This window comes from Carettochelys insculpta, chromosome 6 (assembly GCF_033958435.1).
Source record: "Carettochelys insculpta isolate YL-2023 chromosome 6, ASM3395843v1, whole genome shotgun sequence".
Classification (NCBI taxonomy): Eukaryota; Metazoa; Chordata; order Testudines; family Carettochelyidae; genus Carettochelys; species Carettochelys insculpta.
Genome location: NC_134142.1, coordinates 16,483,840 through 16,505,251, shown reverse-complemented (window position 1 = coordinate 16,505,251; position 21,412 = coordinate 16,483,840). Strand labels below are relative to the sequence as shown.

The 21,412-nt window shown below is 41.0% G+C and overlaps 1 protein-coding gene across 19 annotated transcripts in view; it reads right to left on the bottom strand.

Moving 5' to 3' along the window:
- SYNE2 (spectrin repeat containing nuclear envelope protein 2) overlaps nt 1-21,412 on the bottom strand; it is a 300,242-nt gene that overhangs the window by 96,851 nt on the left and 181,979 nt on the right. For 15 of the 19 annotated variants that reach the window (XM_074996338.1, XM_074996337.1, XM_074996346.1 and 12 more), the window contains 10 exons: nt 20,102-20,227; nt 17,951-18,148; nt 17,445-17,519; nt 14,571-14,690; nt 13,899-14,015; nt 9,550-9,783; nt 5,614-5,796; nt 3,174-3,286; nt 1,764-1,899; nt 468-599 (listed from right to left, as the gene is read on the bottom strand). In XM_074996338.1, coding sequence (XP_074852439.1) covers nt 468-599; nt 1,764-1,899; nt 3,174-3,286; nt 5,614-5,796; nt 9,550-9,783; nt 13,899-14,015; nt 14,571-14,690; nt 17,445-17,519; nt 17,951-18,148; nt 20,102-20,227 — 1,434 coding nt within the window. The remainder of the gene's footprint in view (nt 1-467; nt 600-1,763; nt 1,900-3,173; nt 3,287-5,613; nt 5,797-9,549; nt 9,784-13,898; nt 14,016-14,570; nt 14,691-17,444; nt 17,520-17,950; nt 18,149-20,101; nt 20,228-21,412) is intronic. The other 4 variants (XM_074996342.1, XM_074996351.1, XM_074996353.1 and 1 more) reach the window with 4 other exon arrangements.

Below are 21,412 nucleotides of genomic sequence, written 5' to 3'. Positions count from 1 at the left end.
TTCTGCTGCATTGTTTTGTTGGAGTACAGACTAACATAGCTACCTTTAGCATGGCTCCCTCTCTGTTACTATGGCTACCTCTCTGTTTCTAATAAAAAAAAGTGAGTAAAATACTAAATTGGAAAAAGTCCTCACCCTAACCTTCTATTTCATATCCATGCAAAATTGTAGACTCAACTCTGGACCCAGCTGAAATCATTTACATCACCAATTATCTTATGTTGCAATTCTGATGTGCAAATTAAATGACTTGCGCCAGCAAACGTTTGCATACAGACAATAGCTAATGCTGCAGTTGAAAAATGAGGCCCTAACCTGCACTAAGACTATGACCAAAGCCCAGTATATAATGCATTCAGTTTTGGGAAACACAGTTACTAGCTAGCTGTGCTTCATAGTGCTTATGCTACGTTCAACCTTCTAGAGGTACTTGTCAATTTTGGAATTATAGCGCATGTGATTTGTACCTGTGTCTGCACAACATTTGCTTCTTGGCTTAGATCTCCAAGCTGCATGGTATAGGTTTTCAGTTCCTCAATAGTTGGGGTTTTAATGTTACCAACAGCACCTCTCGGCAGAATGATCAGTTTTGTTGTAATCTAACGTTTGGAAAAGCAAATTATAGTTAGATTAAATGGTTCAGATTAAAAAAATGAACCACACTGCTACATAATATTCTTTTTAAAACAAAACTAAGAAATCAATTGTAATGCACTGATATAAAACCATCAGGATCCTAGGGGGTCTCATTTTCAGCAACAGGCAGGAAGTTCACCTGCAAAAAGGACTTTGCACCTGTTGAATTAAAAAAAAAAAACTATTTGTGTACATGCAAAAGGGCCACTTTGGGCCTTTGGCTAAAAAGATAGCCATGTGGGTCTCAGCCTTTCAAAACTACAGGCTGCAGTCCTCAATAAGGCAACTTCTCTTTTTACTTCTGCTCTCCCTGAGTGAGGGTTGCATGTTCTAATGTTCTCTTTGTGAGTAACTGATAGTGGCCCTTGTAACAGAATAATTCCTGAAAACGCAAAATCTCAGTTTGTTTGCAGTTACTGATTTTATTTATTTATTTATTTAAAAGTATCAATGATGGAAAACTGACAAGAGTACAAGCCATTCAAGTTCCCACACAGGAAAAAACCTACAAGATTATATCAATAATCTTCAATCCCTCCAGCCCCAACTTTGCTTTGACATAGGGGATAATTAAGTCCCATTATGGTGAATATCAGCATAAAATCTGTCCCTGAGATCAGTGGTACACACTTGCAGCGGCAAGAACTGGGCTTTAATCTCTATTCAATCGTTTAAAAAAAAGTAGGAGTTGGGCACCAAACTCCCTTAAGCGCCTTTGAAAATACCAGATGAAATTAAAATACAATAGCATCAGGCCTAACCATTTAACACAAGAATACATCTAGATGGCTACCTATTACACTCACCACTGCAGAAACTTAAAGAAGAGCACTAATGATTACTCACAATGGCTTTCAAGGATGGGAGAGAAAAGTAACACTAAAAAGAATATTTAACAATACCACTTACTACTACAATGCACAATTTCAACCAGACAGCTATTACACAGTTTTCAATTGTTTAATATTGAGAGACAATATGATACAGAAAGCAAAATTTATTCATCTATGCCTTTGTTGTAACAGAATAAACAGTACGAATTGCATTTGGGGGGTTTTTTTTCCGTTTTTTTGTTTTTTGCTTTAAAAGGTAACAATTACTTTGTGTTGGAATGAATATAAACAAACCTGAGGGTCAGCAAGCTGACACAGAGGAGACTTCATCATAGAAAACAGCTCTTGTTGTAAATATTGCCACTTATCGCCAGTCTGGTCCCTTAAAAATGGGCTGTCTAACTCTCTCCTGGGGATAGATGTATCACTGCTGTACAGTAGTCGGGGAATATTATTGTAAGGACAAGGAAAGATTAGGACAGAATAAAGCATATCATTAGCTTGTTAAGACTGTGCGTGTACAGAACTATCTTTGTTAACCTACCCTCCTGCCCCCACATACTCCCACAATAAAGTCAACAGAACATGTGATTTTAGCCTCATCCTCAGTCATCACATTTCTTTTGCCATTCCCTTTCCTCTCACCTTTGTTTTGCTTCTTATGCACTCAGGCTGCAATCCTGCAAAGATTTACATGCTTAAATTGTGAAGGGCCCCATTTCCTTCAATGGCTTCTTGAATTCAGTGAAATAACTCCAGTATGTAAATTAATGTTTCTACTTAGACCCTGGCAGGACGGGGGCCTTAAATGGTCAGTTGCTTGTGGGTAGAGTTCCTATTTCCACATGTCTGAAAATTCCACTACACACTTAGCATACAATTGCCACAATGGAAATACTATTACTAATAATTAATCATAACAAATAAATAATAATACATTTTCAAGCCTTCCCTTTCATTCATTATCACCAAAATACTGTATTAAAGAGGTGAAATAAAAGATAGCAGTAATGTTAAAAAACTCACTCTGATAGAGAATATTCATATTCTGTGGCAGTCAGGTGAGGTATTATTTTTAATTACTACCAGCATAATAGTTGAGGCAGCAACACAGACATTTAAAAGCATGGGAATGATGTCGCTGACAGTGTTAGTGCAGAATGCAATACAGTACAGCAGAAAGCTGAAGCTATGACTATGCTAACAGTGGTATGTACAGTGCAGGCACTGCACATGTAGCTACATGCTGCAGGGAAAGGCTGCAAGAGTGGGGAGGCAGGGAGGGCTTTGGCAGGAGATTTTTCCTTCTGACTGAGCTTTTGCCTGCTGCCAGAGACTTGCACTGCCTGGGGAATGGCTCCAGCAGGGGAAGCAGTAGGATGCTACACTGCTAAAAATAATAGGATAGGCATGCAGACATTGCTCGGGCAGATAGAGAGCTCTGTAGGGTAAATACCTAGGAAGCTGGGCATGTGGGGCACTCTTCTATTCTCTCAAGCCACGACTCACCATCTTTGCTATTATATATACCCAGGTTAGCTGGGTGTGCAGTGTTATCTGTACCCAGTGCACCATCTAAGTATAGCTGTACCTTAAGGCAATGGGATACATGACTACAGCTGACAGGGCATACGTCACAAAACTTGGGCCCATATAGGGGAGCCATATAGTAAATGCTCAATGATTAATTTTTCTATTTTGTACCTTGAATCCAATTTTGGAGTACTGGTATCAGCAAAGGAGGGCTGCATTTTTAATTCATAACATTTTATGAAGTCATCAAGATTATTTTGCTCAGCTGGTTTTAACAGCAGGTCCTGAAAATAAGGAACAACATGAATGTGTGCTCATTTTGTGAGGTGCCACCCAGGGAGACCCTGAATTTTAACTCATCTCCCAGAAGGTCCATTCTTACATTTGTTCACCTCCCCACAACCCTTGGCAGCTACCAGAACAAAAAAAAATTATATACAAACTACATATGCATACAAACAACAAAGAACTTCACCGAACACATAACCTTTCTTAGACAATATAACATTATAGAACTGTTTTTAGCCTAGGTGGACATCTCAAATATAATAATGAAATCACAGAAATGAAGGGCTATAAAACATCTCAAAAGATTCTCTAACATACCTCTCCATGCTAAGGCAGAGCTTTTCCTCATGAATATTTGGCAAACCTGTTCTTGAAAACATTTAATAACTGAGATTCCACAACCTTTTTAGTTGCCTTCATTGAGCACATTGGGGCAGGAGAACACAGCAGACAGTGGAATAATGCATCATATCTTGCCAATTTTCTTCTACCAAAACTCCCATTGACTTCAAAGAGACTTTTGCCAGAATAAGCAACATTCACTGTCCTCCCTCACCTCTCCCTCTTTCCAGCTCCAGGGGGCAGTTGTTTGCTGCTACCCTTTACCAAGAGCAAACAACATTCCCTCTCCTTTCTCAAGCTCAGCTGCTGCCGTCCACCCACTCCAGGCTCGTCTTAATTCCATGGGCCGAGGCCCAACGGGAGAGTAACCACCACAGAAACGTGAATTGGCCTCTCCCTTCCTATGGAAGTGCATAATCCAAGTCACAGTCCAGCCCTAAGAGTCGAGCATATCCAGGCCTGTAGCTGGGAGGGGCAGAGGAGAAGGCAAAGTGGGCAGTTGCCCCATGGCCTAGCAATTCAAAGGATCTGGGGCTCCACCTGCCATTGCTATCGCAGTGGCAGCACTCTGCACCAGGCCCTTTCAGTTGCTGTCATAGGGCCAACTTTCATGCTCTGGGCAGTGCTAAGGGCTGGCTGCACTCAGTCTGCCCTCAGCCTCACCCCTTCAAGAAGCATGGAGCTGTCCCTCTCCCCCATCTTGCTCAGGGCCTGCGGGGTCTGTCAGTTCTCCTGAGTATATCTAAACATAGCGGATAACAGACAATTGCTCTTTGTACTTATGGGAAGAAGGGCAGGACTACCTGTTGCTGCAAACCCTTACGCCTACTAAGCAGCGGCTCATCTGGGTTAACAATGCTAGATACTTTGGAGCTGCCAGGTGGAAGAGGTTGTGAAGGGACCTTTTCACTGATGTTGAGCTATAAATTGAGACGGGGTTTTCGTAAAGCTCTCAGAATTGAAAAGATGGCAAAATGTGTGTGCCGTTTAGGGAAGTGATGATACCATGACAACCTCTGAAAAATAAACTGGGGATGGACTAGGATGATTGCTCAGAAGGGTTGGACAAGGCTACTACTTGAGGCTTGCTGCAATGATTTTTGTGAGGTTTCACCCAGGGACAGCTTGACTTTATCCTCATCTCCCAGAAAGTCCTCTCAAATTTCTTCACCTCCCCCACATTCTTGGTAGCAGAGTTTTGGAAATTCAGTGATGCTTGAATAAACCAGTGAGGTGCAATTTGGGTTTGTAAAACTATCTTCCAACTTGCACATGGTTTGTATGGTCCAGAAGCTGTGTATTCTGCTTGGTGATACTTGTAGAGAGAGGTCAGTTTTCAACCGGAGTGTTTAATACCACTGGTCCCTTCTCTGACTACTAGAGATCACCTTTCAGGCAGGCTTGTTCCAGTGTAGCTGAGGCTACAGCTGCTTTTGCTAATGCATTGCCCTCTAGCAAACTTTCCTGAAGCCATCATAAACAGAGTGGATGGGGACCTATAAACGACTGCCATTAAGTGACAATCCCAGCAGAGATATTCAGAGATACTCAAATAAGTACTGAATAGGCACAGAGAACAGCCTATTGTCACTTCCTATTCCTGTTCTCTGAAGGACTGACAATCTTTAGAACTGTCTACCTCTTACCACTCAGATCTTTATGATACATAACATTCTAAAAGGCTTAAAAACATTTTTTATTTCCATTCTCTCTCATTTGTGAGTCACAAAACCTTACCCTCAGGCACTACACTCTTTAAGCAAAATAAAACCATTGAGAGAACCACTCAAACACATTACAAGCAGCAAGCTCCACATAATTATACAGCACTGTGAACTGAAATGACGAGAACAGAATTCACATTCATTTGCATTCGTCCCTTAGTTTCACATAGCCTGTTATAACTAGTCCTCTGCAGCCCTCCCTTACAACAACACAATGCCACTCTCTTCAGACTTTGCCTAGAATTCAGACTTTTTACCTGTTCTTCACTGTATTTGTCCTGAAGCATCAACTGGACTTTCTCCAAATTGCACTTAACATCCTTGAGCTTCAAGGAAAGGTCCTCCACCTCTTGCTGAGGGACTGCACTATCTCCTTGCTGCCTATCTCTGCAATCCGTCAATAAAGAAACCACCTTTTGTTCTATCTCTGATAACAAAACCTACGAAATAAAATAGTTAATTACTCATCTTCACAAACACAACACAGTCACTATTCATGCTTCAGGTGTTCAGAGAAAACTGAGGAAGAAAATCAGAAAACAGCTACAAAATCCCCCAATCCAGCTAGCAAATGATAAATGAAGCTGTGCACATGACCGTGTCTAGGAAAGGAAATGCCTTTGCAACAAATAGGCTGTGTGCCGAGAAACAAACTCCATTATTCATACTAACACACAGTTACTCCTGGGCAAGGCAGTCAATTCTGGACTAGATTTGGTGACCGATGCCCGAAAGACATGACAATGCACAAAGAAGGGGACAAAGTTGGGTTTTGGCAATGCCTAGATTTTGAGCTGCTCTGGGAGCCTAGGTGTAAGTGAAGGCTGCCACATGGCACTGATGTGCACAGATTTGAAGGCCGGAGGGTACCACTGTGATCACCTAGTCTGACCTCCAATGCAAGCCAGAAACTTTCCCCATAATAATTACTTTTGAATTAGCATGCCTATTTTTAAGAAAAACATCCAGTCCTGATTTTAAAAACTTCTCAGTGATGGAGAAGCCAACACAAACCTTGATAAATTGTTCCAATAGTTACCTACCCTCTCTGTTAACAAGTTACACTTTATTCTGAATCTAAGTTTGTCTAGCCTCATCTTTCAAACACTGGATTTTGTTATACATCTGTCTGAAGAGCCAATGTTCTATTATTTGTTTCCCACAAAGGTACTGACCATGTGTAATTGAGTCACCCCTTCATTTTCTCTTTAGCAAACTAAATACAGTAAAAAGTTTTCGTATCCTACAGGTTGGGGTAATGTGGTGTAAAGGTAAGTGAAACATTCCAGGTAACTAAGAGGGAGGGAGTTTGAGTGCAGGAGGAGATATGGAGCTGTGCAGAGGCAGTGGGGGGTGCAGGCTTTTGGAGGGATTTTGGATTTGGGGCAGGGCAGGGGTTTGGAGGGATTCTGGGGTGCTAGATCCAAGAGGCATCCATCTCAAGAGGCTCCCACAAGCAACATCCTGCCCCTGCTTCTCCTGGCAGTGGCATAGCTAGACAGCTCTACACTTTGCCTCCATCTGCAAGCACCACCCCTACAGCTCCCATAGGTTGTGGTTTCTGGCCAATGGGAGCTGTAAAACCCGCACTTGGGGCGCAGGCTAGAGTGTAGCATTACCTAGTTATGCCTCTGCCAGGAGCAACAGGGCTAGGTTGCCACTTGTGGGGAGCCATCCATGGGTATTGCACTCTGGACCTGACATCCTGAATCCCCTCCCATGCCACAAGTACTCTCCTACAGCCAGACTCCATCCTGGAGCCCACACCCTACCCCAGGCCCCAAATCCTAGACCCACAACTCTTCCCACAGGTCAAAGCTAGGAGCAACAGGGACATGGAACAACACAGAGCCAGGTAGGGAGCCTGTTAGCCTTGTGCCAACCATCTTATAAACCAGACATTCCAAGATTAGAAAGGCTAGTTTATAGAACTTTCTTAAAGCACGAGGCTAGACAACATAACTTTTACTGTCAACTGGGCTCCTTGCATCTCTCCCTCTGTCATCATATTTTCTCATTACTGTTATTTCATGACTCTGAACGTGCTCCATTTTTTTTTTTAAACATCCTTCCTGAGTTGTAGACACCAGAACTGGACACAGCATTCTAGTAGTAGCCATACCAATGTAAAAACAGAGGTAATAAAAGCCCCCTACTCCTATGTGTTATTCCAGTTTACGCATGCAAGGAATTAGCCTTTTTGGCCACAGCACTGCACTTGAGTTCTTGTTCAGATAATTATCCACCATGATCCCTAAGTCTTGTAAGTTATTCGGTGGCCAGTGAGTAAGGAAAGGAAAATGCTCTGGCTATATTAATACAATACAGCCTTTTTTAAAAAAATAAATTTTATCAGTTTACAAAGCCAGAAATATTCCAGGAATTCTCTTTGTGTTATGAGACTAAGCCTTAGAAAAATACAAAATCTGTTTATTTTACCTACCATATATATTTTAGAGAGCTTTTCTATTTGCTCAAGAACTCCTCCTAGATGGTAAGAGTGAGGACCACCAAATTTGGTATGCAGCTTCCTCTTACCATATCTTAAAGCAAGGTCAGGGTTTGGTTGTATCAGGAAAATAGGATGTGCCTGGAATGGGATTGCTTCCCATAAAACCGTACAGAAAAGATTCAGAATCACCAGGCAAGTGAAAGGGGCTGGCTGGGTGTGCACACACATCCCACCCCAGTCCAGGAATGCCCCAGCTCTGAGCCTCCCACCTGAAAGGTGACCATCTGTCCCGTTTTGGGCGGGAAAGCCCCGTATCTCAGGCACCAGGGAGGTGTCCTGATTTATTTTTAAAAATGGGCTAATTGCCTTGTATTTGGCCCATTGCTGGCATGAAGGCGCAGCTGCTGGCCAGAGAGCACGTCACACACATGCTCTACGGCCACAACAGAGGAAACTGGCAAGGGGCCCAGGAGCCAGCAGGGGTCCTGCAAAATTAAGGGTAGTTCAGAGCTGCGGGGGACGGCTGCCACCTGCTTCCCTGTGTCTTGGGGTTTCTGGGAGGAGCACTGGCAGCTGCTGCCCACTTTCTGGCTCTCTGAGGCTTGGGGGAGCCAGGAGGAGCTCCCTTGCACTGCCCACCATATCACCCTGTCCCATATTTGGGATATGGTCACCCTATCCTCCCCACGGTCACCCTTCAGGGAGTGCAGGGGCCAGTGTTCCCTCTATTTTTTTCCATCCATGGAGGGAATACATTTTTTATGAGTGTTAAGTCTGTGCACCACCAACAGAAACACAAGCTGCTCACTGTGGGTGCTCTGCTACTCAGCTGGTCAGCACCTGAATCTCTCCTGGGTGGCCACTGAAGTGCTTAGCTTATAGGGAACACTGGCTGGTGGGGGGGAAGGGGAGAAAAGGAGGAGGGCTGAAGCTCCTCCCTCCCCTTGCCCCAGCCAGATTCGTTCAGGAACATTGCTGGCTGTTCTTCCTCACGTCAGAGTCCGAGGGGAAACTGCACAAAGTTAATTGAGCTAAGAACGCAAGCAACAACAGGTAACTGTGCTAGGTAACTAATATGTAAAGAGGTATGTTTTAAAAATCAAGCCATTTCAAAATGTAGTTTTTAAAACATCTACAATAGCAGAATAAGATATCACTAGTGCAAGAAGGAAGCTCAGGCATAAGTCTGTAGGATTGGGCCCCAGAGCGCAAAACAAAAATTTACATTTAAGGAAGAAAGTTTTACAGTGTTTGTTCCTGAAAAGCGTACATAAAATAAAATTGAAATGTCAAATGGTTAGATAATTCTCCATATTGTGAACAAGCTTTCCTCATGACTGAGGTCACCATCTCATTGAAAAAGGCCTTGCCTTTTATGAGTGAATTTAAACTGGTGAACTTTTTATAAACATTTTACTATGCAAAGTAACAGGATCTGAGTACATTAGAGTAAACTCTTTTCAAAACACAAAGTTGTTATGCTGTAACTCCTATCTGTGTTCCCAGATACTAAAATATACATGAGGAAACTAAATGTGTAAAATACGGATTTGGAAAAGATGATTGGAAAAAAGCAGCTAAAAATAATCAAAACCAAGTGGTTACTCTTCACTAAAGTGTCCAGCAGACTAAGCAGGAACAGGATCTGAAGCTGTAATCCTAGTTTTTATGCAAACACACCTATTGGGGAAAGGGTGATTGGTTTAGATGGCAGCAGTGAACTTTGACCACTTAATCTTACCTGGCAATCAGCAAGCTGCTGCTCCACCATCTGCTGCATTTCTGGGGTCTGGGTTTCTGACTCCAGAGACACTTGAGCTTTTTCTAGCCACAGCTCCAGCTCTGCAACCTGTGCCTGACAGACATGGAGGATCTTTTCAGGCTCGGCCCTATTGCTATCCACTGTTTGCTTTGAATCTCCTGGCTTCTTTTGAAAGCACTGGCCAGTGTTTGTGACAGAAGGCGGTGCGTCACCCTGCAGCAAAGGACATTCAAACAGAAAACCTATCAGCAGAAAATGTTTAACTTTGGCGTACCAAAAGCTATGAACCTGCACTGCCACCTTATTCCCAAGTTGAAACAGAAAGAAAAAACTAAACAACTGCACTGAGCGATCACATGATCTGGTGCAAAAGGTTTCCAAGCAGCCAGTTTGCATTTGCACAGGTATACCCTGAGCAGGCAGGCAGGAACAATGACTCATAGTCAATTAATATGCTATCCCAAAGGACAGGTATTTTTTGTGAGTTTGATGCAAGGTGTTGTAGTCTAATGCATAGCATGCACTTGGGCAGTATTTCTGTGCTACTTCTAGTTCAGCTCCAAATAGCATTATTAAAATTTTTATGTAGGTTATACAGAAAACATTGTAGAGAGTCTTAACTCATTCCCACCCTTCAATTTTTCTTCTCTCTAGGAGCAGTTTTAACATTATGTGATAAATACAATTTTCTTAAGTTTTGGACAGCTAGGCAAAGTTTCAAAAATGCATACACAGCTCATAGGTTGTGAATGTGTCAATCTCTAATTTTCATATGCAAATTGAGCACTGAGTGTGCAAGACAAGCACATGCACAAATGCAGACATACATCTGACAATTGGGACCGTAATATGGTAGTGGAAGAAAAACTGGGCACCCACACCAACAGCAATAGCATGGTATTCACTGGCTTCTGAGACATAACTTGGTGGATGACAAGACAGGAAAAGTGCCTGTTTTTAAATACATTTTTTTTCTTTATAAAATAAGTAAATGCTACTTTTGTTGTTTGTCTCTTACGTGGTTTGGCACATGGCCATTATGAATTAAACACACAAAAACAAAGAAACCCTAACTTAACACTACAGATCTAGGAACTGATTAAATATATACATATGTGCAAGCATGCTTGTGTGTGTGTGTGTGTGTGTGTGTGTGTGTGTGTGTACGTGTACACCTGCACGCATGTGGGAACAGTATTAGGGAAATAAAATAAGTAGTTCACTCCATGACTGTCAGCTGAGATTTCCAGTTTTAGGTCTGTGTTTGCTATATTACATGTTCACTCACACACGGAAGGGTGAAAGAAGATTGATTTCTTTTTGGTTTTTAGAGTAGGATTTTTAAAATGTATCTTTAATACAGATTTTTAAACTGCACTTGTAGGAAAAATGGAATATCTATCCAATGGGAAACAAAAACTGAATTTTTTTCACATTTCAAATTGGAATAAAATTTAAAAATGTGGCATTGAACTGAATTTTTTTTTGAATTTCTCTTCTGACAGTGATATGTTTCGTCTGATGTTAAAACAATAATATTATTTATATAGAACTTAAATATAATATTAACATTAAATATGACCATCAAAACAAAATTGAAATAGTAAATCTAAACACCATAAGAAAGTCAAAATTATGTGCACACCTATTAAAAATGGCATTGAAATCAACACATTCCCAGAAAAGATTTCAGTTTAGCTGAAACTTTCCAACAGAAAAAGTGGAGATGATGACAGCATACTTGACATACATGAGTATAGCCAAAGTTGAGACAATTGTTGAGTATAGACAATCACTAAATTCAGACCACTTCCTCATGTTAAGTCATGCTCTCAGTCAGTACTCTGTCCTGTCCCTCCTTAAAAGAAAATATATTGTTTGAGGTGGACTGAGCAGTAGCATCACAAACAGCAAATAGTCCTCTGACATCTTAGAGACTAAACAAATTTTGTGAGTAAAACCCACTTCTTCAGATGAAAAATGGAAAAGTAGCAAATATGTACGTTACTGTGAGACCTAACCAGCAGCATGTATTAGAACAATTTCACTGCCTTTAACTTAGACTGAATTCAAGGGTATGTAATATTTTTCTACGGTAGCTCCAAATCTCTTCCCTGGTGCACCTGTTACATCACTATAATAAATACACAGTAGTCAAGTGAGTACTGAACTCAATTAGCCACCTGTCAGAACAAATATTTAAATGATCAAAATCGTGGTCTAACTGATGACAAGTCTCTCTCAAGAGAAAGCAAACCGATTTAATGTTTGCAGCATTTAATTTCATTCGGTGTCTGTCCAATAAATGTATAATTTTGGAAAGAAATTAGTTTAAATCACTATGTAGGATGTAATATTTGGATGGAGGAAATTGGGATGGAATCACATTGCCAGCAAAATAACTATCCAGGACAACTAAAGGAACGAAAGGACTCTCCAATAGAAATTTTGTTACGGGAGCAGTAAGGGACTTTGGCAGCTGGAGTGGCTCTAGGTCGCATAGTGCTTCCCCTTCTGGTGGCTAGTGGGGAATCAATGGCTTGTCTGTCAGAGGCAATTGTTCTTCTGAGTTTTTATTCCATTGGCTCGGATATGGACAAAAAAGGGGAAGGGGAAAATGGTGGAAGCTCAGAGAGGTGCCAGTACTACATACAGGCACATACTATCTCAGTAATCATCCTGAAAATATTATGTATGGTACTAAGGCTGAGGTTTGTTCTTGCAATACCTGATGTCAGTAAGTGGAGATCTGGGGATTTCCCATATAAAGAGAAATTATTTTTATGTAAAAAGTATTTATGGGTCATAAAATATAGAAAATTGGTCTAGATAATAAAATAGACACATAGAAAGGTGGTGCACATAGCATGGTCATAAATATACGCCCTCACATGCCATTGCTCATATTATCAGGAAAAAACAGCCATGTATTGCGATTGGTTTACAGTTTCAATATTATAAAGGTTCATTATCTGATGCTTTTGAGACAAGAGAGAACAAGTGGTGACCTGCAGGAATCTCAGTCTAATCAATTTCTCCTTCAATCTGCAGTCACTCTTGTTCCTGGATTACTACTCTTTTTATTCCTGAGGGAATTCTGCACCACTGCACATGTGCAGAGTTTATGCTTCCTGTGGATTTCTTCCCCTCCACAGAAAAGGCATTCTGCCAGTGAGACCATGCAATTATACTTTTCACCCACCAGGGGATGCTGTGATGCCAGATAAGAGGGCAGCCAGCTCCACCAGCCCTGGAAAGGGATGGAGAAAGGCTGCATTCCTCATAGTGCCCCGTCCATTGGGCCAAGTGAGGAGGCATGAGATATGGGCAGTGGGGAGGGACAGAACATGGCACCTGGGGCTTCTTGAAGGTCACAAACTTGAATTCAGAAGGACAACAGGACAAGACAGACTAGGGCTGGGCTGAATGGCAATAAAGGCTTCATCAGGACCCGGGGAGGCTGAGTGTGGGAGGAGGGATATGCTGGTATGGAGGGTAGATGTGCTTTGACTGAATGGGGAAGGCGAGGGGTCAGCCAGGGGGAAGATCCCTAACAATCCCTCATCCTCCCTCCTTGCTGCCTAAGCCCTCCAGGTTAACTCCCAGGCTCCTGGTCCAGCAATTTCTTCCTCCCTTTATCCTGATCTCTGCAAGTCTTTCAACTGCTTTGGATGGGTGCAGGAAATATGTTTGTGTATTGTAGTTTGAATGAATTATTTACTCAAAATTCTGCATTAATGTGCGTAATAAAGATTCTATTGTCAAATATAAGAAAATTGTGAATCACTTTTTGTCATCTGTGTTGTTAGACATACTTGCTGACAAATCTTTTGAAATAAGTTACCAAAATCATTGAAACTGGTGTGATTATATTGTCTTTGACAAATAAAATAGGCACAATTTTCCAGAATTTTAAAATATTGCGTTCAGAATTTTTCATGTTTTGGTGTAGCATTCCTCCAGAGTAACTTATATAAATGACAGCGCATTTGCTTCCTAAAATTTCTGCATTTTCTAGGGGTAAATATACATATTTGCTTTCATTTAAATAATAAAAAATGGAATTAATGATAATATGAGATGCTCATACAAGGATCTAGATGCCCTTATATGTAGTTAATAGTACAAGAAAACACAATTAGAATAAAAATAATCATTCAAACAGGAGTTCGGGAGGCCAGCCACTCCCCAGAAGAGCTCCATTTTATCCTTTCCTGGTTGTAGCAAGAACACCCTCAGCCTGCTCTAAAATCCCTATGAAAGAGATGTCTTTTACAGCCTGCCCAGAAGGTCACCAAATTCTGGCTATTTCAGAATAGAATACTTACAATTGCCAGATTATTAAGGTCTGCGACAGAGACTTCATTGCTTCCAGCTTTCTGTGGAACCTGAAAAGATGTTTCCTTGCCATGGTTATCACATGATTCTAGTAACACATTAGCATCCTGTAAAAAGAAAGGCAGCAGTGGAAAGATTTTTATTGTCATAACTTTGCTGCACTTTGGAAGCCTCAAAAGGCTGTCATCATTCAACCCATATGTTATTCTGAGCCAAGAACAAATACAGGAGCGTTCCCTCAAACTGACGTAAACACACAGAGAGACAGATAAATACAGCTTTCACAACTTTATTGGGAGACAGCAAAGAACAGACTGTAACTGGTCATATTACTTAGGTGCTGTCTGCTTCTGCTTCAGAAACCATACATCCTGTCCAGGTTACATCACACAGAGGGAAGAGGAAACACCCAATAAAAGTCTCATTTTTGCCCCTTACTAAGTGGGGAGAAAGGATGACTTCTCTTTTAACCTCAGTTTCCATTTACATCTTGGTGTTTTTGGCAGGTCTCATATACAAAAGTGGTTTTCCTGCTGAGAGGATGAAATTAAGCCCATTTTGGAGGGGTGCATTCAAGTGCTGTTCTGACAATGTAAGCAATGCACAGGCACTGTACACAAGGAAGAATTCCCACACACAGAGATGAACATTAAGAACATTACCAAGGCAACGTAATCTGACCGGGTGCCTGAGGACCAGGAATCTCTATTGTCTTGTTTATCTCTCACATCTCCTGTTAATGAAGGCCCAAAACTTTCAGCTGTTGGCGATGCTGCATTTTCCTTTGAAAACACCAACAGCTAAGATTTAGCTTGATGATATGCAACTGAAAGGCTTCTTAAGAAAATGTTAATCATGGAAACCATTGGTCACTCTATGGTACATTTCTACCATGACCTTTCTCCTTTACTCAGTAACCCTAAGGGCTTATCTACACTACCATGGAAGATTGACTTCCTCAAGGTTGATCTTCCAGGCTTCAATTTCGTGCATCTAGTCTGGATGTGGCAAAATCGAGCTCCCAGGGGTCACAGTTGACCCCAGTACTCCTCATGAGACATGAGCAGTAAGGGAGGTCGAAGGCAGAAACTCCCCTGTTAACCTTCCTTGTATAGGCAGACAAGTTAGCCAATAAAAGATATGTTGAATTTAACCACGCAATTAGCGTAGCTGAAATTGCATATCTGCAGGTGACTTTCTTGGTCTAATATAGACAAAGCCTAACTCCACAAAACTCCCTTCTACAGTAAACCCACTCACCTGTCTCCCACTCACAATGCAGATGGCCCTTTCTACAGCTCACAAACATTCTAATTTGCTTAAGTTGTTTAAATTATTTTTTCTATCTCAATGAATAAATAGTTCTTTGTTGTGTTTTATATTTATACAAATGAAACTGATCTACACCAAAGACATCTGAGCAGCAGTCCTGGAAACTGAATTTCTCTGTCCACAAAAAAAATGAACCGACTGGGCAGTAGCAGTTCAGAATTTCCCACAGTGCTTTGGTTCATAAGAAATAGTGTTGACTGGAAGGGACCAACTCCAGACGTGACTGGCAACCAGAGTTTACATACTTCCAATTCTTGGTCTCTCACTTGTGACTTCCAACAAAGATTCTACTTTGTAACAACTGATATAATTTCTGAGAAGTAGATACGCCTGAAAAACGACTGAAAACACCAGCATATTTCCCACTAGCTACAGAAGACCATCAAATGGTAATACCTGTTGATGCTACCAAGTGCTCGGCAGAATATGTTCTGTTGTCCCAGAGGGTATTTAGGCACTAGTCCTGCTTGCACTTCTGCATGTGTTTTAACTAATAAGAAGAGCAGAGCTGGTTGAGAATTTTCCACTCAAATTATTTCCTGATAGAAAATTCACTTTCCACAAAAATCCAAGTTTCCAGGGGAAAAAAATCAATTTTACATTAGAAAACTGTTGCCAGCACCATAGCTCCCCAGCTCCTTTGCAGCCCCTAGAAGAAGCTGACCTGGAACTGGGGCTCCCAACTCACTGGCAGCCCAGAAACCTGGGAAACATTTGCTCCGATGCTCTCCAAGCTGATTGGACCCCAATCTCCCCACCTAGCAAAGCCTAGGGGAGTCTTTCAAAGTGTGATTTTGGAATTGCCGTTCTCTGGAAAATTTTTATCCTGTTCCACTTCAGAATTAATTATTTTTTAAAATGATGGCCTTTCCCACAGTATGAGAATTCCAATCTCCAGCCAGTTCTAATGAACAGAGATGACTCAGGTCAAACTCAATGAGAATATTCATGTGCATAAAGTTGAGTGTGTACATAAAGTGTTTGAAGGACTGGGGCTTACCACCATGCATGGTGGGTGAGCCTAAGGCTGGATCTTGCCTTCCACAGATGGTCCTTCGCTTGCCACTCATGCCTGTGGTCATGAAAAGGTCATTGATAGCACTATCCACACTTCTGAACAGGGTTTATTACTTGGCTGCTTATCATGGCTTTTGAGCACTACTTTGAAAAAGTTCTCTCTCGATGTGACTGCTGAAGTTGTCATCTTCTCTCAGGACATTTCTGTCCCATGTATCCCACTGCTTGAATCACTTCACTGATTTCCAGTACATTATAATTTCAAAGCCAAGCTCGTTGTCCTCACTTTCAAGGCCAATCATCATCATCCAATCCCTGACTATATATCTGCTCTCACTTCTTCCTACCAATACTCATACTCTCATTCCATACACGACCTAACGTGTCCTTTGCTGACATCACCTCATTCCCTTCCACACTGTCCTCACTGTGTTGTCTTCTATGCTTGAAAGACTTTACCAGTTCATGATCAGCAAATTCCCTCTCTTGGCTAAAAATTCCTCCTTAATGCCCATTTATCCCAGGAATACTTTCCACCTTGTTTTTCATCACCAGAGAGCTTGCCACAACCTTCTTTATTTAATATCTCATGCTGTGTACTTCGTCTAGGTTTATTTTATTTTTCTTAGATTCTGAAGTCTTTCAGGAAGGTGATGGCCTTCACTGTGTTTTGTAAGATTAGTATTACCATATTTGACCTTTCAAAAAAAGATGACACCCCGAGAGGAAGTATATCTGTACCAGTATCTACCAACTCACGTTGTATTAATGTACTGTATATGCTATAAAACGTTAATACAACGTGAGTTGGTAGATACTGATACTGAAATTCTCCCTCTCAGGAGTGTCTTCTATTTTATATGGTAACCCTATGTAAGATGCTGCAGGCATCGATGCTGGTACCTAAGACACATCTGAACATCCACTGCATAGTCTTACTATGCGAGTAGTGCAACCAACATCAATAGAATAACTCCCAGAATAAATCATGTTGTAAACTGAGGTTAGGGAGTCTGGCTCTAATGTAAAACTTCACAAGTACAGATATTTTATTTGTCTGTCATTTGTCTGTCTTTTAAAATTAATTTAAAACATCTCCTAGTATAGATGTTCTAATTTATTCAACAAATGTTTATATTTACACATATATTTTTCCTTTTTTCCACAAAAGCCGCCATTATACTTACTTCACTGTGGAATGAACTATCTTCTGCTTCTTCAGCTACAGATGGCAGGAGAGACATGGATCCTTTCTTTTTCAGCTACGGTGTACGTACAGAAATAGAGACCAGTTAACCATAGGTTCACAAATGCCCTCTTTCCTTCTGCTCTTTTGCTAAAGAATGTTACCATTTTGCACGTAAGTTTGAAAACTGATGAGCACCTGCAGCTCCATTTAAAGTAGTTGCAAGCTGCAGCTTCTAAGCAACCTCTCTTTGAGCTTCTAACATCAGGATTACAGTTGAGATAACAATCATTCTGTGCCATGCAATCAATGTACTGAAAATCTTACAGAACAGTTCCTTACACTACAAACTACAGCTCCAGCATTTTGCATTTGTTTATTTCAAGCAACCTCACATTGTTTTTCCGCTTGTTGAAAAATAACCTGCAATCCTTCTTTTCCTACTTTGTGCACCTAACCATTTCTTGTTTGGGCCTTTTGGTGTGGACAGATTGGTGTTCTACTTACCTGCCTTTCAGAGCCATCTTTTCCAACTAAGCTTGTTTCCTCAGGAGATCGAGGGATGGAAAATGCATCCTCTGATTCAGGTTGTTCTTTCTGTAAATACTGGTGACGTTTCAATATTGAACTCTTCATACCCGTAAGTATGTCTTCTTTTTTCTGACAGAGTTTTAAGATCTGCTCTTTAATGTCTTCCATTTCCCCCTGTTGTTGACAATTTCATTGTTAACAAAGCGATGATATAATAAAATAACATCTTACTCATAAAAGCTCATTACCAATAAATAAAATTGTTAGTCTTTAAGGTGCTACAGGCCTACTTGTTTTTTGTGAACATTTTACTGTGAAAGGGGATCTCAACACTTCGTCCTTCTTGTCACCACTGGGACAACTCTGCCATTGTCACAGAAGGTTATATCTACATAAACACTAACTTGGAGGCAGCAGGCTCAGAACAACCCCATCAACAAGTTCAAGAGGAAAACCCCACAGCCTACCAGCTCTATACAGAGCCAGCAGGGAATGTCAAGGCTTGCTAATAATTAGAACTGATCTAAATTTGTACTGGTGAGGACATGGAAAGAGAGTAGTACGGGAGGAGAACTCTGCAGGATAGAGGCAATGCACTTGAGTTGCATTACTCAGCAGTCAAGTCAGCAAATGTTGCTTCCCTCAAACATCTCTGCAAAGTAACTAAAAAAGAGGCTTTTTCTACCAGAAGAGAGAGAAGACAGGGGACAGGAGAACACACAAACCAATTAATGAGTAGCTCAGGGCTGTGTCCTCGTTATTCAAGATACTGAAAAACATGACAACAAATATCCTGTTTTGACACGGGCAGAGTAGGTGGCAGTTCTGACCATGAATATTAACATGTCTGCTGTGACAGCAAAAAGAGGAAATAGATGATGTTCTGGGCAGATTACAAAGTAACAGCTAGCAAACCACACAGCCCAGGTAATGATTACTGAACTGCTTTGAACCCAATTAGGCCTGTCGGAATTACTAGGAGATTCATGCTTGGAGGAGAGCACGCTTGGTGAATGCCTGGAAGGAACAGATTTTCAGTTCTCAGTGCCTGGAGAAAGCTTCGCTGAGAGCAGGAACTGCCTGAATCACTGCTGCCTACTGGGCGCCCTCCCTCTCCTCCCCCTCCCCCCAAGGAAGGTGGGCCTGGGAAAATACGAATACGAATTTCGTTTCCTGTTTAGTCAGCATGGTGAGCAGAGGACGTAGCGCATCTCAGCAGCACGTCCAGCCATGAATTCATAGGGTCACAGACAAGTTCCAGCCAGGAACATGGAAGAGATCCAGGACCTCAATGCTGTGTGCTTAGGCTCTGCACATATCGCAGCACAATATGCAAGGTACATACAACACTTGCCACAACAGTTTGAACCTGTAAGGGTTCCATGCTAGCCTTCTAATGGTATCTGCACGGATATGAAAAAAGGGAGTAAAATCACTTTTTGCTATTGCTTTCCAAAGGGAGAGGGAGAAGCCAAGTGCACTGTAGGATGCCGATGACACACAGCCAGAACCATCCATGGCACATTTTTATCTTGTCAGCGGCTGGGACAGAAACCCACAATGCAACAAGGAAAACAGGAACTGAGGGAGAGGTACCCATAGTGCTGATGAAGTCAAAGCTGGCAACATTAATGGGGTACCATTGTGGACATGCACCCTTGACTTTGTAAAACTGGATGCTAGAAAATCGACCTTCGCAAATTTGGCTTATTTTCATAGTGTGGACGTACCCTTTCTCAAGACAACTGCTGCCTACTCATTCATCAATGCCATTTCCTTCTGCCCTTTGCATGTCCTTCAGAGATCTGACATCCACATACTAACGAAGTTTGATTAAAAGCTAGCTCGTGATGTTGGATAAATACATCTTTAAATACAGAACCTAACTGACAAACTAAAGGTAAAACAGTGAAACACTAGTTGGTATATGTCTTTGCATGCACACACTGTCATGCCCACTGCATTGAAATCTCTCTGTCCATCTGCTTTAGCCTTCACACAGAGAGAAATGATCAGAGTCAAAAAAGAAGTGTTGCTGTTTACCCTACACTAGCCCACAGCAGTAGAATTAGAAGCAAGACTAGGTCACTGAGGTGTACGCTAATGAATGAAAATAATGGAACTCACCTCTGGACAGGAAGCAGTCTCAGGAAACAACGTTTTTTCATGTGAACGTTCACCCAGCTGGTTCTTTAAGAACTGCTTCAACTTATCAATTTCTTGTTCACATTCATCGGTCTCTTTTACAATTGGCTGCAAAAGGATAATTTTCATTAGCCATTTGCAATATATTACCAGAACACAGAACCAAATCAGTCAGTATTGCAATGAATTCAAACAATTAGAAAGTCATATAACCTTGCCCCTATACATCTACCTGGAAGTTTCAGTTAAGAATTTGTGAGCTGATTTTTTGCAGTGTTCCTGAATTCTGTTGTCTTCAAGCTCTTTATTAATTTACTCATAAACTAAATAAAATAAAATAAAAATATTATACCTGTAACTGGTTGCAAAACAAGCACCTTGGGCTACAACTATTTATTACAAATCAAATCTATGCATTCTGCTCCTTTTGGTTGTAGAACGTGACATAGGATACACTTAATAATATTGAGCAGTAGAGTTGTCTAAACAGAAGAAATTAAAGAGAAACTGGAAAATTTTACCTTTTTGTTGGTTTCATGATATCTTATGAGAAAACCTTCCTACTTTTTATTGGCACAGTTAAGTTCATTGTTGTAGGCTATGCTGGCAACTAACAAAAATAAATCATGCTGTGCAAAAAGGGGGCAAGGGGGTGTAGAGGTTAAAGGGTAAATTATATCTAAAATATTTGAGAGACAACAAGGGTGAGCTCTACATAAGCTTGAAAGCTTGCATCTCTCAGCAATAAAAGTTGTTCCAATTAAAATATTAACTCACCCACTATGTTCCTCTAATATTTTGGGAACAAATTGGCTACAACAATAACACTATGTGCAATATCTGACAGTCTGAATATTACCGATGTAATCTATCACTGATGTAATCTGCAACATTATGACTCATGAGGGGGAGAAGGACCTTGCACCGACTTGTAGTAAAACCTTCAGCACCTCCCTACTTAGCACAGATTTGACAACAAAAGGCTGCAGTAATGTCTCAGGCAGTATTACTAAGAGAACATTATTCTTACAAAATATACTATTTTGCTAGTGTATAAGTCACAAAAAATACTTGCTAGTGCACAGACTACAACTATCAGAATAGAGCTTACGTTCTCCAATATACATTTTTCTATATATGTCTTTTAATTCATTTTTTGTGTTTACTCTTTATTCATTCAATCACCTGCAAAGTTCACCCACTTATTGCAAATTAGTCTGGTTCTAGTCACTTGCAAAGTAGTTGAAAATTACTCTGGTGAATGCAAATTAAGACTTAATTGTGGCTGGACAA